Source organism: Mixophyes fleayi, chromosome 2, assembly GCF_038048845.1.
Source record: "Mixophyes fleayi isolate aMixFle1 chromosome 2, aMixFle1.hap1, whole genome shotgun sequence".
Taxonomy (NCBI): Eukaryota; Metazoa; Chordata; class Amphibia; order Anura; family Limnodynastidae; genus Mixophyes; species Mixophyes fleayi.
The window spans coordinates 318,572,406-318,587,614 of record NC_134403.1 but is presented as its reverse complement, the minus strand read 5'-3'; the positions used below and the strand labels follow the sequence as shown (position 1 = coordinate 318,587,614).

The 15,209-nt window shown below is 39.7% G+C and overlaps 1 protein-coding gene across 1 annotated transcript in view; it reads left to right on the top strand.

The window, feature by feature from the left end:
• Positions 1 to 15,209, top strand: part of SERPINF1 (serpin family F member 1) — a 59,612-nt gene that overhangs the window by 34,380 nt on the left and 10,023 nt on the right. The window contains exons 2-6 of the mRNA XM_075196696.1: positions 1,153 to 1,235; positions 8,130 to 8,307; positions 9,676 to 9,831; positions 11,302 to 11,505; positions 13,257 to 13,399. Of these exons, the coding sequence (XP_075052797.1) occupies positions 1,161 to 1,235; positions 8,130 to 8,307; positions 9,676 to 9,831; positions 11,302 to 11,505; positions 13,257 to 13,399 (756 nt within the window). The 5' untranslated portion in view covers positions 1,153 to 1,160. The remainder of the gene's footprint in view (positions 1 to 1,152; positions 1,236 to 8,129; positions 8,308 to 9,675; positions 9,832 to 11,301; positions 11,506 to 13,256; positions 13,400 to 15,209) is intronic.

Genomic DNA, 15,209 nt, shown 5'->3' with positions numbered 1-15,209 from the left:
ATATATATTTTATGTTAACGTATATAATAACAATAATAATCTACAAATGTGGGCCTAAAACATCTAGCAGTCTCAATCAACACTTGATTAGGTTGAATCAGATGTCAAATGAATAAGCTAATGACTGATCTGTGTGTGTGTGGAACTACACTAACAGCCCCATGTGACCTGTTGTTCTTCCTGAAGGCTGAGTGACCAGATCCGCCCAATGTGATCACCTGTGTGTATGAGATTTGAATTGGACAGATTAACAATTTTTTCCCACAAATGCAATTGCGCTGCAGAACCACTTTTCAATTGCTGCATTTCTAACCTTTATTAGTACAAATATAAATGTCCCACCAATTCATGTCCCGGCTTACATATAAACGAGAGCTATGAAAGGTGGTTTCGCATTTTCACACAGAAAACACCTGTATTCTTTAGCTCAAATCACACACTTACTGTATCTGTATTTACTTGTCTGTAGAGAATGTGTTCTCATATCTAACACTGTGTAGGTTTTATTTAATCTGTTTTGTGCTTTTCTTGGCTGTTTACACTACTCATTTCCTGCAGGAAACAAAAGATCAATATACCTTTCTTTTCACCTCTGTGAAGCTGCCAAACAGTTCAGATTAATTTGTCTGATATCACATTACCAAAGAGGGGCATTCAGACAGAGCAATATGTTCTAGTGCAAGAGTAACATCTTAATTTCAATCAGATACTGATATAACTCTGTCCACCTTTCCTGAACTCCGGTATCCATCTTACACATTTAAAGGACAGCTACATGAAACCACATTCATTATCACCCAACCAGTAAAACTGTGTCTGTGTGATTGACGGATTGCTGTGTGAAGAGATACAAAGGATATCCATGGTTTGGCACATACTTTTGTCAGTGGGGGTATTTCCCATAACCAGGGGAATAAAGTTTTACTAATTTATTCCTGTTGGGGGGGACAGATAAATATTTTTCATGGTGTGTTCATTTAAAACAAGATAACAGCTTTTCTAGGGCATCTATACCAAATCATTGGGGGCTATGGCATAAATGTGCAGTGAGCACAATAGGCTATTTAGGGCATACTGTATGTATTACATTCTACTTGGGCTTGTTTATTATCGCAATGTCTCTAAACAGTTTTTATTTTGATGTTTTCACAGGTCTCACTATGAAGAACTACTTAGTTTTCGCTCTTGTCGCAACTATTTTCTCCATCACCAGCTCTCAAGATGCTGCAGAGGAGGTGAGAAACTCGCATGTCTTCAACCAATAAATATTTTGTATCTCAGTATTGTAAACAAACACAGATATCAGACAATGTGTAAAAAAATCCCAGATGCAATGCAGGGGAAAGGGTGGTGTCACATGGGTGTAAAACAAGGCACTGACTTGCTACGCCACATTTTTGCAGTGTTTGATTGTTTTATTAAAAGGGTGTCACAACACTTTTGTTTTATAAAAAAAAATATGTTTAATGCAGTGCTTTCAGCCAGTGTTCAAAATGCTCCTATACAATACAATAGCGATCAATAGAATGGAATGTTATTTTAGCTGCCCCTATGATACATTTAAAGCACTGAATAACAGCATTTTACTGATTTAAGCCACTTACCCACTGGCACTGCATTTGCGTAAATTTTTTTAAGTGTAACCAGTGGCGGATCCAGGGGTAGGGGGGGCAATCGCCCCCCCTAGCAGAGACTTGCTGCCGATGGCTGCACGGTATGTGCAGGTCCGTTTGGCAGTGACAGTGTGCAGCCCGGCTGCTCTGATTGCGTTTTAAACACAATCAATCAGAGCAGCGGGGCAGCACACTGTCCCTGCCTGTCACTGCCGAGCGGACCTGCACATAGTGTGCAGCCGCCGGCAGCCTTGGGTGTCAGAAAGGGGGCGGGGCCTAAATCGCCCCCCCCCCTAAATCGCCCGGGATACAACAGTTTTCTAGATCCGCCCCTGAGTGTAACCCACAATTGACAACACATATAAATGCTATGTATTTCCGCATACATCTGAAAAGCATTTGATCCGTTTACATGCATTTGCAAATGCGTCCATGACGTAAGTTTTTTTTATGGAGTTTTTCCCATTTATCTCAATGAGAGTTCCTGTTGTGCCACCCAACCTGGCTGGTTTTCCTAGTGCTGGTTTCCTTGAAATCGGGGGTACACCACACATTCCCCCGATTTCATGGAGACCAGCAGTAGGCTGGCAGCACTAGGGTTAATAGTGTTTATAGGGGGAGATCCCACACTTTTTTTTTTAATTGTTCTATTTTTAACAGTTTACAGCGGATGGCTGCCAGACCCGCTCACATTGCCGGCAGTGTGACTCTAGGCATTTTTACTGTTGCCAATAACACTGCCGGTGTTTTATATTTGTCGGGATTTCTTTTATGTAGGTATTTAGGCTGTCGGTATTTCTTGCCTGTCAGTGTTTACAACGTTAAGTATTTCCTACTTGTCAGTATTTTAAGTGTTGGCATTGTAGTGTCAGTATTCCTTGTGTTGGTATTATGTGCATAGGAAATTCTTACCCAAATGACAAGAATGGGGAAAAAACAACACAACAGTTGTGTATTGTTACCCCCTAATGAGTATGTACACAATATGCTGCCATAGAGATTAAATTACTTTTTCAAGTGTGGTGAATGCACTGAAATGGATTAAGCAGGATCCAGAAAAACACACTGTGATGTAAGTGCAGGCAGACGCAAGTATGAATGTGAATGGGTATGGATGCATAAAATATAATGGGTTTCATTTTGATATGTGGTATTTTAAAGGCAGTGCTTAAGGGGCCTTACACATGTCACATGGTTTAACTTCCTGAGACTGTTTCCTATGACTTTTTTTAATGCTGCTTGTTTTATAAAAAATATTAAAATACTACTATAACAGTAATATTTCTATGTTGTAGAATAAACACAGCATTAAAAGACTTATTCCACCCAAAACAATTTTTTGGTTGGACATAGACATGCTAGTTGGGTGTACGGAGATGTTAGCTAAGAAGGAACTTTTGGGTGGAATTAGCTCATTTGTCACCACCCTAAATTCGCAGATTTTTTTTTTTATTATTGAAAGCCCAGGATTACTGCTTTTGTTCACCAAAGTGCAAGAAAAGTGCAAAAAACACAAAAAAGTTCACAATGGTGATCCCTTTATCCCAACTCCAAGACTAAAAGGTCCCTTAGAGGGGTATTTGGAACCCACTTTGATGCAGGGCTAGGGAGAGGACCTTTTGCCCTGGGCTTCTTTCCCCAGGCCATCGATTCTTCTGCAAAAAAAGTCAAACCTCAGAAGGATCAGGGGAGAGGTTGTAACCTCAGGGCAACACCCTCCCTAGATCGTGCTGGAGGAGCCCATAAGGGTCTCCGCACCCGACAATCTGTGGAAAATAAAAAAAACAAATAATAAGTCCAGGTGACAAACAAAAATAAATAAGTGCTGAGTGTTTATGGCCCCAGCCAAATGGCCAGGACAAAGTACAGCAAAAGAAAAGTTGGAAAAATGTTCACGCTTCAGCCATCTCTAAGGTACGTAATATGCAATGACAAAACTGTCAGTTTCCATGCAATTACTGGTCCACAAATCATCAAGCCATCTGAACTGTATAAGTAAAATAGCCAAGCAAATAAAGCCGTTTAATTTATTGCAAAACAAATAATTCAGGTTGATAATTGTCCTAAAAATAACCCTCTTTAAGAGGAAACACAAATTACAAAGTGAAATTGTAATACCTATTATTGCTGAGAAAGCATATTGAATAATTGTATTTTTATTTCTTAAGCAACAACTACAGTGAATATTACAAAATTCGACACACCCTTATTGAAATTGCAGGTGTTTGTTATATAAATAAAGCCTGAAATCAAGATAAATAATAGACCATTTTCAACCTTTAATGTGACAACTAGGCACATTAAAGGTTGAAAAAGGTTTTAGGAAAAAAAAGTGAAAATATAAAGTAAATATGTGTGCATACCCCTGAACTAATACTGTGCAGAAGCACATTTTGCATTTTCTTACAGCAGTAAGTCTTTTTGAAGAAGTCTCTATCAACTTCACACATCTTGACTTTGCAATTCTATCACACTCGTCTCTGCAAAAAAGTTCTGTCAAACTGCGAGGGCATCTCCTGTGCACAGACTTCTTTAGGCAACTTCACAGATTTTCAATGGACTTGAGGTCTTGGCTCTGAGTGGGCCATTCAAAGATTTGTGAAGCTTCTAGTTTGCTCTTGATTGTTAACATGTTGGAAAGTGAAGTTCCTCTGCAGCTCTGACAGAGACCAGCAGTTTTCATTCCAAAATATCTTGATAATTGGACCTCTTCATTATGCCCTCTATCTTGACTATAACCTTGTCCAAGTGTCACGGGCACTAGGAGTCTTTACCCAGGGATCACCAGATGGTAGGCTTACCAGAGCAATGTAGATGGTAATAGGGTACTCTGGTAGCTGGGTGATCACGGAACATGAAATGATGGCCGATGAGATGCTCAGGAAAGTCTATGACTAGCAACACTGGTAATAATGAGGTAATGATACACAAGGAACTGTATGGACAAGGACACGTGAAGGTAGTCAGTGGTCTGCGATAGCAAGTTGTACCACTGCTATAGTGAGGAGGAATGTCCAACAGAAACAAGGAGGTGATGAGAGTCAGCGGTCTGCGGGTAGCAAGTTGTACCGCTGTCTGAGTGAAGGAATGGAATCCAAGTGGAGGTATCCAGGTAGTCAGTGGTCTGCGGTAGCAAGTTGTACCACTGCTATGTGAGAGGATAATGGAACAGGTGATACCGGAAACAAGGATCAGTGGTCTGACATCAGCAAGTTGTACCACTGAATATATATGTGAGGAGGTGCACGGGGGAAGACTGCAACACAGGATATACACAGGCACCTTATACACGATCCACAGTAATATGCACAATATAGATATATATATATGTAAATGACTGATCAGGTCTGCAATCTAGAAAGTCTCTTGAAGTAGTCCAGCACAATGATAACACAGTCAATGATGGCAATAGACTCAGCGGATAGCAGACTCCAGAGAGAACCAAACACAGTCCAGCAAGATATGCAATACACAGCACAGTCAATGAGAAGTATGCATACCGTGGTTCAGCAGTAGCAGTCAGATGGGATTGCAGCGGTACCTGAGCGGCTGGAGGCCGACTGGATAGGAAGTCCCTGGATAGGTGAAGCAGCGGTCTAGCAGGTGCAGCGCACAGGTGAGTAGACCGACAGGGACACGAACCCACAGGAGTCAGCAACACGTGGAACTGGACTCATAGGAAACCCAGGAGAATGGAGATGATCCAGCAGAGGGTAGCAGAAGAGATACAAATCCAATGCTGACAGGAGGGTAGAGACCAGTGGAACACGTGAAGGCGTGGAGAGTGGATCAGCAGGAGATGGACGATAGCGCTGACCACAGCGGCAGGACTCAGCGGCACACGGAGGTAACCAGTAGCAACCACAGGAACCAACAGCGATGGGAAACAGGAGTGCAGCGCAGGGCAGGAGCTGTAGATCACGAAGTGTAGCAGATGGTAATGAAAGCGGCAGTCTCGAGGAAGTCACAGCAAAGATGAGATGAGACTATAGTGCACAGAGGCAGCGGATAGTAATCAGCTGGCAGTCACGATGTTGAACACAGGCGAGTTGCAAGCAGGAGACTGTAGTGCACAGAGGCAGCGGATAGTAATCAGCTGGCAGTCACGATGTTGAACACAGGCGAGTTGCAAGCAGGAGACTGTAGTGCACAGAGGCAGCGGATAGTAGTCAGCTGGCAGTCACGATGTTGAACACAGGCGAGTTGCAAACAGGAGACTGTAGTGCACGGAGGCAGCGGATAGAAATCAGCAAACAGACTTGATGAGAAGCAGGTGAGTGAGGTAAAAGCTGGAGTGCACGGAGGCAGCGGATAGCAATGAGCAAACAGTCACATTGATATAAAATAACGTTGAAGTGGTGTAGAAGACTGTAGTGCACGGAGGCAGCGGATAGGAATCAGCAAACAGTCATGATGATACAGTTGATGGTGGAAGTGGAATGGAACCACAGTAGTAGAAGTGGTTTGGAAACCACAGGAATCAGCAGCGCTGAATACACGAGGAATACAGGAACACCTTCAGAGACTCATGAGGAATGAGACTCCAAGATCAGGCAACGTGGTAGTGACCACAGGTGCTTAATATAGGGAGGTTGCCTGATCTGCCAATTAAGTTAAAGGGGTATACACTGAAGTATAGAAAAGGGCTGCGCATGCGCAGACCCTCAGGATGGTGGACGGCCACGGTTCCTAAATGTCCGGGAAGAGGCACTCACGGTCCGGTGAGTGACACCAAGCTGAAGAGAAGCAGCCACAAAGCATGATGCAGCCACCACCATGCTTCACTGTAGGTATGATGATCCTTGGATGATGAGTTGTGTTGACTTGCCCATACCATATCTTTTCGAATTAAGGTAAAAAAATTCAACCTTGCTCTCATCAGACCATAAGACAGTTTTTCCATATGGTTTGGGATGATTAAATATATTATTTTGCAAAATGTAGACAGGTTTGGATGATCCTTTTTATGAGAAATGGCTTCCGTCATATCAACCTACACTAAAGCTCAGACATGTGCAGAACACAGGAGATTGATGTCACATGCAGGGAGTGACCAGTTCAAGTCAGAAATTTGATAGCCTCCCTGATGAGTTCTCTTGTCCTGATCTAGGCAATGTCTCTGTATTGCCACATTTTCATGATTTATTAATGATAGTCTTGTCTACCTGGTACATGTAATGCCTTGAAATGTATACCCCTCTCCTGATAAAAGGGGTGTTTTTCAGAACTGCTTCAGTACCTAAACTGCGCTGACACTCATACAGTGCCAGAGCAACTTGGTTGGCGTGCGTCTGACTCCTGGGGGTAAATGTATTAAACTGCGGATTTTGGAGGTTGCCGATATGTTGCGACTTTGCAGGGGAAATTTAAAACGGCTTTAAATGTCTTTCCATGCAAAACTTTCCTTTAAAGATATCATCATTTTAAATTTCACCTGCAAATTTGCTGAATATTGGCGACTTGCAAAATCCGCAGTTTAATATATTTACCCCCAGACCCGTTTGCTCCAGTCTCCTCTCCCAGGGTATTCTCCTGCTTGATTACACCATGTACATCCTGTGCTGACCATTCCTCTGTCGGACTACAATGTACCTGGCTTACCCTTGACTCAGCCTGCTTGTGTTGTTTTTGCCCACACGTGTACGGTTATTGGCTTGTGACCTTCCTTCCTTTTTACCGTTTGGACTACTCCCACATGTATTGACTACTGCTCACTTGACCTCTCTCCACTGTGTTCCCGAGTACGCTTGTGGTTGTGCTGTTCTCTTTTCTCCACAGTACTACACCCTGAGGCAGTCCAGTGGGCTGCAGCCTGCGAGTTCTTTGCATCAAAGTCCATCCTGACTTGCAGCAGTTCTTGGTGAATATCGGGGAACTCATTAGACTCCGCACCTCTGGCCTACCAGGGGCAATCAGGGCTAGTACTAGAGTTTTATATTCATCTGATTTCATGACATTTTGAAAGTGGATCATGGCTATCCCAATAGGATGCAACCAAGAGAACTGCAAGAAAATCCAACTGGAACAGGTGATCTTTATTTGGGGTTAATCACAATCACTTTCACCACTGACAAAGGTATGCTAATTATGTTTGAGTGTGATTGGCTAACTCTGAACACAACTACAGCCCTCTTATTAAAGGGTGTGCACATTTATGCAACAAGGGTATTGTAGGTTTTTATTTACACTTGTTTTTCCTCAAAAAAAAGTCTGTCTTTTCACTTGAATTTTAGTGGTTGCAAGAGCACATTAAAGGTAGAAAAAAAATCTAACGTGATTCTTCTTTATTTCAGAAATTACATCACAAACAACTGCAATTTTAAAAGTGTTTAGATTTATTATATCCACTGTACACCCACATTTAACTTCTCTAAATCTAGTACCTCATATTTACATATAAGAACTTGATTTAAATAAGCCTCAATATGCTTTAAGATAAACTACCATATACTCGCTCCCAAAGGACATGTAATTTACTTGGAATTGTATTTTTTCCCCACATAATATTGATCTTAGGTCCCTACCGCTGTAGAAGACGAGGATCCATTCTACAAGAGTCCACTCAACAGGCTTGCTTCCTCGGCATCCAACTTTGGCTATGACCTTTACCGCACGCAAGCAAACAAATATCCAAACAGCAATATTTTTATGTCCCCACTGACCATTGCCACTGCTCTCTCCAGTGTTTCCTTGGGTGAGTACTTAAGAGAACTTCATAGTTTTTCATGGGGAGGAGTGAGTCCACCTCTATCATTTTGCACGCAAAACGGCCATAAAAACCTCTTTATATATACACTGCATACATATAATGCATAAATATATGAATAACAACACATGGTAACTTTACATTCTGTTTACTTATGTGTCAGGATTATAAGTTATCACAAGTATTAAAAACAAGTTTGTGGGAAACCTGAAAATAGAATGTCACATCTGTAATTACATGTTGCATATATGAATGTTTTTCCACCACAATGACCCTACGTCAGTTAGTAGGAGCCTCACATATTACTTTGTGTATTTGGGGACCATACTCCTTCCACTATCTAACTATTGGGGGTAGATTAATCAAACCTTCTAAGGAGAAAAAATGCAACTAACCAAAGGAACCAATCAGATTTTAACTATAGTTTTGCAGAATGTACAAGATAAATGCTAGCTAGAATCTGATTGGCTGGTATGGACAACACTTCCACATCTCCTTTTTAGGTTAGACAAATATACCCCAGTCTGCTTTCTCCTTACCTCCATTGTCTTCCTCACATAATATCACTGCACTGTCACAGGCTGCCTGGACCTCGCTTAGTCAGTCAGTACCATAAAATAATGTCCTAAAATAATCTGTGCTGCAGTGAACAGTCACACTATCTAATTAGCTACACATTGTTCTATTCCCACTCAGAACTAGGGCATCTGGACATGCAGATGAATATTAATAACAAAGAGGTGTTCTCCCTCCAGTCAAATGCTTCATAAACACATAACCTTGAAGGTTAATAAGCAGCAGCAGAATCACTTTAATGTATTTATTTATTTAGATATGTTTTGCACATTAACTATAATATATTGTCCAATTACTAAGACACATTAGCGGCTTCAGCAGCTACAAAAAAAAGTGAGAAATACTAGTGGTTACTACGTCGGTGCAATAATTGTGCTTCAATCGTAAAGTGGATCTAAGCTGAATAAAACATCTTGTTATGTATTGTGTTACCTTTCGTGAATATCATAACAGCTCTGGTTTATCAGAAAATGAATAAGAAGTTTACGATTTATAGATTATATTTATAGTTTTGGAAAATATATTATTATTGGTTCATACAGAAAGTTGTTTAAAAATGTTTTTGTATAAAAAAAACCCCCCAAACATGTTTACAATGTAAATTTGGTCACATATCGGCACTACAGAAATCAATTACAGTATTCAAATGATTCACTATGAATAATGTCCACGCATTGCAATTTGATTGCTGCAGAATTCGTCAGATTTATTCATTTTCAAACAATTGTTTTTTTTGCCACTATTTATAACCACATAATAATTTGTTTGTATTGTCTACAGGTAGTGGACAGAAGACTGAATCCTTAATACATCGTACCCTATACTATGACCTGCTTAATGACCCACAGGTCCATGCCACTTATAAAGAGCTGCTTGCAAGCCTTTCTTCACAAGATAAACTATTGAAAAGCACATCTAGAGTTATACTGGAGAGAAGTAAGCAGTTAATTCACTCACACAAAGCCTTATTATAAACAATAGCATCTATGACCTGTGAAAACATTCTGTCTAGTAGAAAGATGCTAATCGGGTTTGTTAACATTAGTCAATTTACTTAGTCAGATATAATAACAAATAAGGTCAGTGAAAATATTAAACTGCTATATTATAAATACAATACACATTTTGCAAGTAGTAAACTCTACACTTGTTAATCATAAAGTTGAACCCAAGTGTAAATCTAGTGCATCAATTGCTTTCCACCATATTTCCCAGCATTTTAACATTTGATCCACAAATTGATCACCCTGTATTATTAAATTCAGACTGAATAGGATTTAATTGGACTAAATGGAAAATGTTTCTGTCATCACTACCAGCGTGGTCATTGGCCAAGCAGGAAGTATGTAGCACGTTGTGATCTGGTCATTTTTCCCAGTTGCCAAACATCCAGACCTGTGCCAAAATTAGCCACAGATCTGGTTATGCAATGATGGGGATTAATGAGCAGGGGTTACTAGTATTAGGTTATTCAGTATCACCATTGCATCTCTTTATATATCTCTATTAACGTGTGTAACACGAGAGTGACTTTTTTTTTTTGCACTGGTCCTAAATTTGCATATTTAGTATGTTTAAAAATATATGTTGGATTCCCGACCATGGCCTTATCTGTGTGGAGTTTGTATGTTCTCCCCATATTTGCGTGGGTTTCCTCCTGGTGCTCCAGTTTTCTCCCACATTTCAAAAACATACTAGGTTAATTGGCTGCTGACAAAATTAACACTAGTCTGTGTGGGTGTTAGGGAGTTTCGACTGTAAGCTCCAATGGGGCAGGGACTGATATGAATGACAAATATTATCAGTACAGTGCTGCGGAATTGGTGGAGCTATATAAACAAATCATATGGAGAAGAATTTGCTTCTTTCCATCAATAGGAGATAACAAGAGTTTTGCAATTGTCTATATTCAACACATTTGGGCGACACCTCAAAAGAGTTGTAGAATTTGCAGCAGCCTTTCTACTATCGTGTGTGTGTGTGTGTGTGTGTATATATATATATATATTTTTTTTTTTCCTTAAGATTTGGTGGAATCATTAGGTAGGGAGTAGGCTGCATCTAGTGGAGCTCTTGAGTTGGCATTGCTTTATATATTGATAACTATTAGAAATAAAACATGTTTATGTTATGAAAGTCTCTAATATCTTATTATCATTTTAGTATTCAGTTGCAGACAAAAGAAAAGTTATCAAATAGAAGAATATTATAATGTACAAACTAAACCTGGGGGTCACAATATTGATTCACCCCAAAAATCTGGGTCCTATATAAAAAAAATGTTGAGAACCACCAAGATGTTATCTCATGTGTGATGGGATTATTGACACGTATTTGTCTCTTCTCCCCCTAAATATGAATTTATTCTTATCTCCAAATCTATAACATTTATATTTTGATTGTCAGGACTGAGATTGAGAATGGATTTTGTGAATGAGGTGGAGAAGTTCTATGGGAGCAAGCCCAGGGTTTTGTCAGGAAATGCCCGACTTGATCTGTCGGAAGCCAATGATTTTGTACAGAAGAAAACTGATGGCAAAGTGGTGAAGTTTTTCAAGGAGGTGCCCTCGGGTATTAGTGTCCTCCTGCTAGGAGCTGCGTACTTTAAAGGTAAACACAAAGAAAATCAGTAAGTAAAATTATGGAAGAAAAAAATCAGCAATTTGTCTGCTTCAAATGCACAGACCATTAGGAATGTGGCATGGGTTCTATTGGGCTTCTGAGTTTTAGGAATAATAAAGGATCTGATAAATTTAAACAATACAACTGTCACAAACTTTATGATTTGCAGACAAAGGGCTTTCACTCGAAAAAAATAAAAAACTTTCAACTATGGTCTGTGTTTTGTAGACTACATTATTAAAAATGCCTAAACAATGAAGTCATTTAATGTAATACACTTTTTACAGTTATGTGAACAAATTCCCCAATATGTTATAACAGGTACCATTGAATGTATCAACACCAAATTAGTTATACATTTGTGAATTTATATATGCATTTTTATTTTTTAAACCTTTTTATTACTTTCATTTTTCACTTGGGAGTCTTTATTTGATAATTCAGTGTATATTGTATATGATAGAACTGTATTATATCCAGTTTACATGGATCTGAGCACTTTAAGGCCAAGAAACAAGATATGGGTCCCTTGTGCACTGCCCTCTGCTGGGGAAATTCATTATAAAATCAGGAAGCGGCACATAGCCATAATATTGAAATGGTTCTTGGCCAAGGACTGAGCATATACATATATTGTAACTATCAAAATAAAAGAAACACAAGAAAATTAGGGATATTGAAAACAGACGCTTCCACACAAGTATGGTTGACAATTGAAATAAGCAATTAACATAATTTATCATGTGCTTAGGGTCATGTAAAAACCCTGGTGACCCTGTATACCATAGTTACAGAAATGGACCTCAGTTACTTTGAGAAAAGGGTGTATGTTGGCACGTGCTTAGCGGAAGCTCCAGTCATGAAGATTATTGAATCTGCTAATATTTCACAAGGAACAGAGAGAAAGGTGATGACACAAATGTCTGAGGAAAAGAGGAATAAATGAATCGGCTGACTAAAAACATCAATCTAGCTCTTCAGCAAACATTAATCATTTTTTAGTGGAATGCTAATCTCTTATCAGATACAATGTGTCAGTGTTTTCTTTATTTTCAAAGTTACCTGCGCATTCTGGCCATACTGTAGCTCATTATGGAGAATGCATATAGCTGTGGCCAAAATTATTTGCACCCTTTTTCTCAATTTTTTCTAATAACGCACCATTTCTTCCCAAAAATTGTTAAATTAAAAAAAATATTTTGGTATCCACAAATGTTTTTTCTTGGTTTGTAGTGGAACAAAACAAAATAATGTAGTAAGTGATAGCTTATTATACACAAAAATCCTCAAACAGGATGGACAAAATTATTGGCACCTAGTAATACATTTTAAATAATTCAATTTCAAGCAGATAATTCTCCTTCACTTTGGAACTCACCTGTGGGGAGTAGACAAGTGTCCAGGGTTGCTTCAGGTAGAGAACCACTGTCTAAGCACTGTGAGGACAGTGATCTTATGGCAAAGTAACTATTTTATGTATGGTTTTAGTCTTTTGCCACTTCCTTTTGTAAATTTCATATTATTGGTGTGGTACAGTTATGGTTTGCAAAATAGTTCTAATTGCTATTTAATATATTTTAATCAAAGGAAGATTTTAACATAATTTTCTATGGTTCTAAAGAATGCATTTAAAATTGTGATGCTCAAATGAGAAATCTCGCTTTTCATTTTCTATATATGTTTACTGGTGCTTTTTATTGGGAGAGAATGGCTGTAACATATTTTGGAATTTATGACAGGTCAGTGGGTACACAAATTTAATCCCCGTGAAACAGTCCTGCGTGATTTCTACATAGAAGAGCAGAAATCGGTCTCAGTTCCAATGATGTCAGCCAACAGTGTCCCAGTGAAATATGGCCTAGACCCAGATTTTAACTGCAAGGTGAGAAAATTACAATCTATTTTAGAAAATGAACTGGGAGTAATGCACCATGTCTTAGCTCTGTTTCAGTTTCTTTAGTCAGTAAATAATGCTTTTAGATTTCAATTAATGTGTACACTAGACCAGACACTCCACGCTCCTTCAAAAAGCCCCATAAAATTGGTGCATGTGTTTTGCACACCAGGCAGGTATGGAGGCATATGTGTGCGCTTCTATATTTATATCATCATCATTTATTTATAAGGTCCCACAAAACTTTGCAGCTCCCAATAGTCAGACTAACAAATCTAAATGGAGAGGGCAAAGCTGTGACTACAGAAGGTAGCGGTATAGGATAGTAGTACTCAGACAAGTATTATTCATTGTAGGGTAGGCCATAGTGAAGAGATGAGTTTTGAGGGAGCGCTTGCAAGATTGAAGGTTGAGGTAGAGTCTGGTGAGGCAGGATAGGGAATTCCATAAGAGGGAAGCAGCACAAGAGAAGTTTTGTTAGACAGGCTTGAGAAGAGGCAGATGTAAGAGGGTATAACAGTATATCTTGTGACGTGGTCAGAGATGAATGAGGGGGAGGTGTTGATGAGGACATTGAAGGTAATCTAGTGTAGCTTGAACTGGATTCTAGAGGTTAGGGGCAGCCAGAGTATTGATTGAATGGTGCAATGGATTTTTATGGTGAAAGAGGAAGACCACTCTCACCATGGCATTTACAATGGATTGGAGTGGGGATAGAAGGTTGATGGGGGGAGGGAAGCCAGATAGGAGGTGGCAGTAGTCAAGTTGGGAGATAATGATAGAGTGGTTAAGTTTTTTGGTAACATCCTGAATGACAGATATGAATATGCTACCAATGTTTAAGAGGAGAGATGACATAACAGCTAAGAAAGTAGAACTGTGAATGTGCATTGTGGGGAAAGTAGTAGTCCATCCCCACCTCCTTGTCTGACTGTGTGAGTGAAATGGAGGTCACCATGTTACCGTACAGGAGAATAAAGTAGTCGATTGTATGAAACGTGCCAAAGGTCAAAAAGGGAGAAGTGACCCTTCAACTTTACTGTAAACAAATCACTGGTCACTCAAGTGAGGTCAGTCTTTTTTGGAGTGTAGAGTGTGGAAGCCTGATTGCAGAGGGTTAAGGAGGAAGCGAGATGAGAAACCAGGTCACTCAAGTAAATTGGAAGCAGAGGAGAGAAACAGGGTGGTAATTGGAGAGACAGAGTTGACAGATGGTTTACTGAAGATAGTACAGATTAGAGCATGTTAGAAAATGGAAGGAAAGTGCCAGAGGAGATGGAAAGGTAAGTTACATATGTGCATGCATTGGTTGGCGGAACAAAGGTGTTGGGAAGGAATGAGTCAAAGCGACCAGTTGAGAAAGTAGATGAAGAGAAGAATGTGAAGAGAGTAAAGCAAGAGAAAGAACGGAGAGTAGGTAGGGGAGTGTTGCATCTTGGGAGAGATTTCTTGACGGATAATCTTCAATTTTCTTTTCAAGTAAGGCAAATTTGAGCGCAGTGAGGGAAGGAAAAGGGCGGGCAGAGAAATTAGCAAAATTGCAAACTGATGATAGGGAGCTGGTAGACTGGGTGGATATTAGGGACTTAAAGTAGATTTGCTTGGAAAGAGAGAGAGCACAACAGTAAGAAGAAAAGATTATATGAAATAGAGAAAGTCATAGTTAGGGGTAAATGTATGAAGCTCCAGTTTATGCAAGTCTCCCTTGGAGTGAGACTTTCTCCATTGATGCTTGGGAGTACAGGAGCACTTTTGCAGAAAGTGTAGTATTGCAGAAAGATACTGCCGTGTCAGGGCT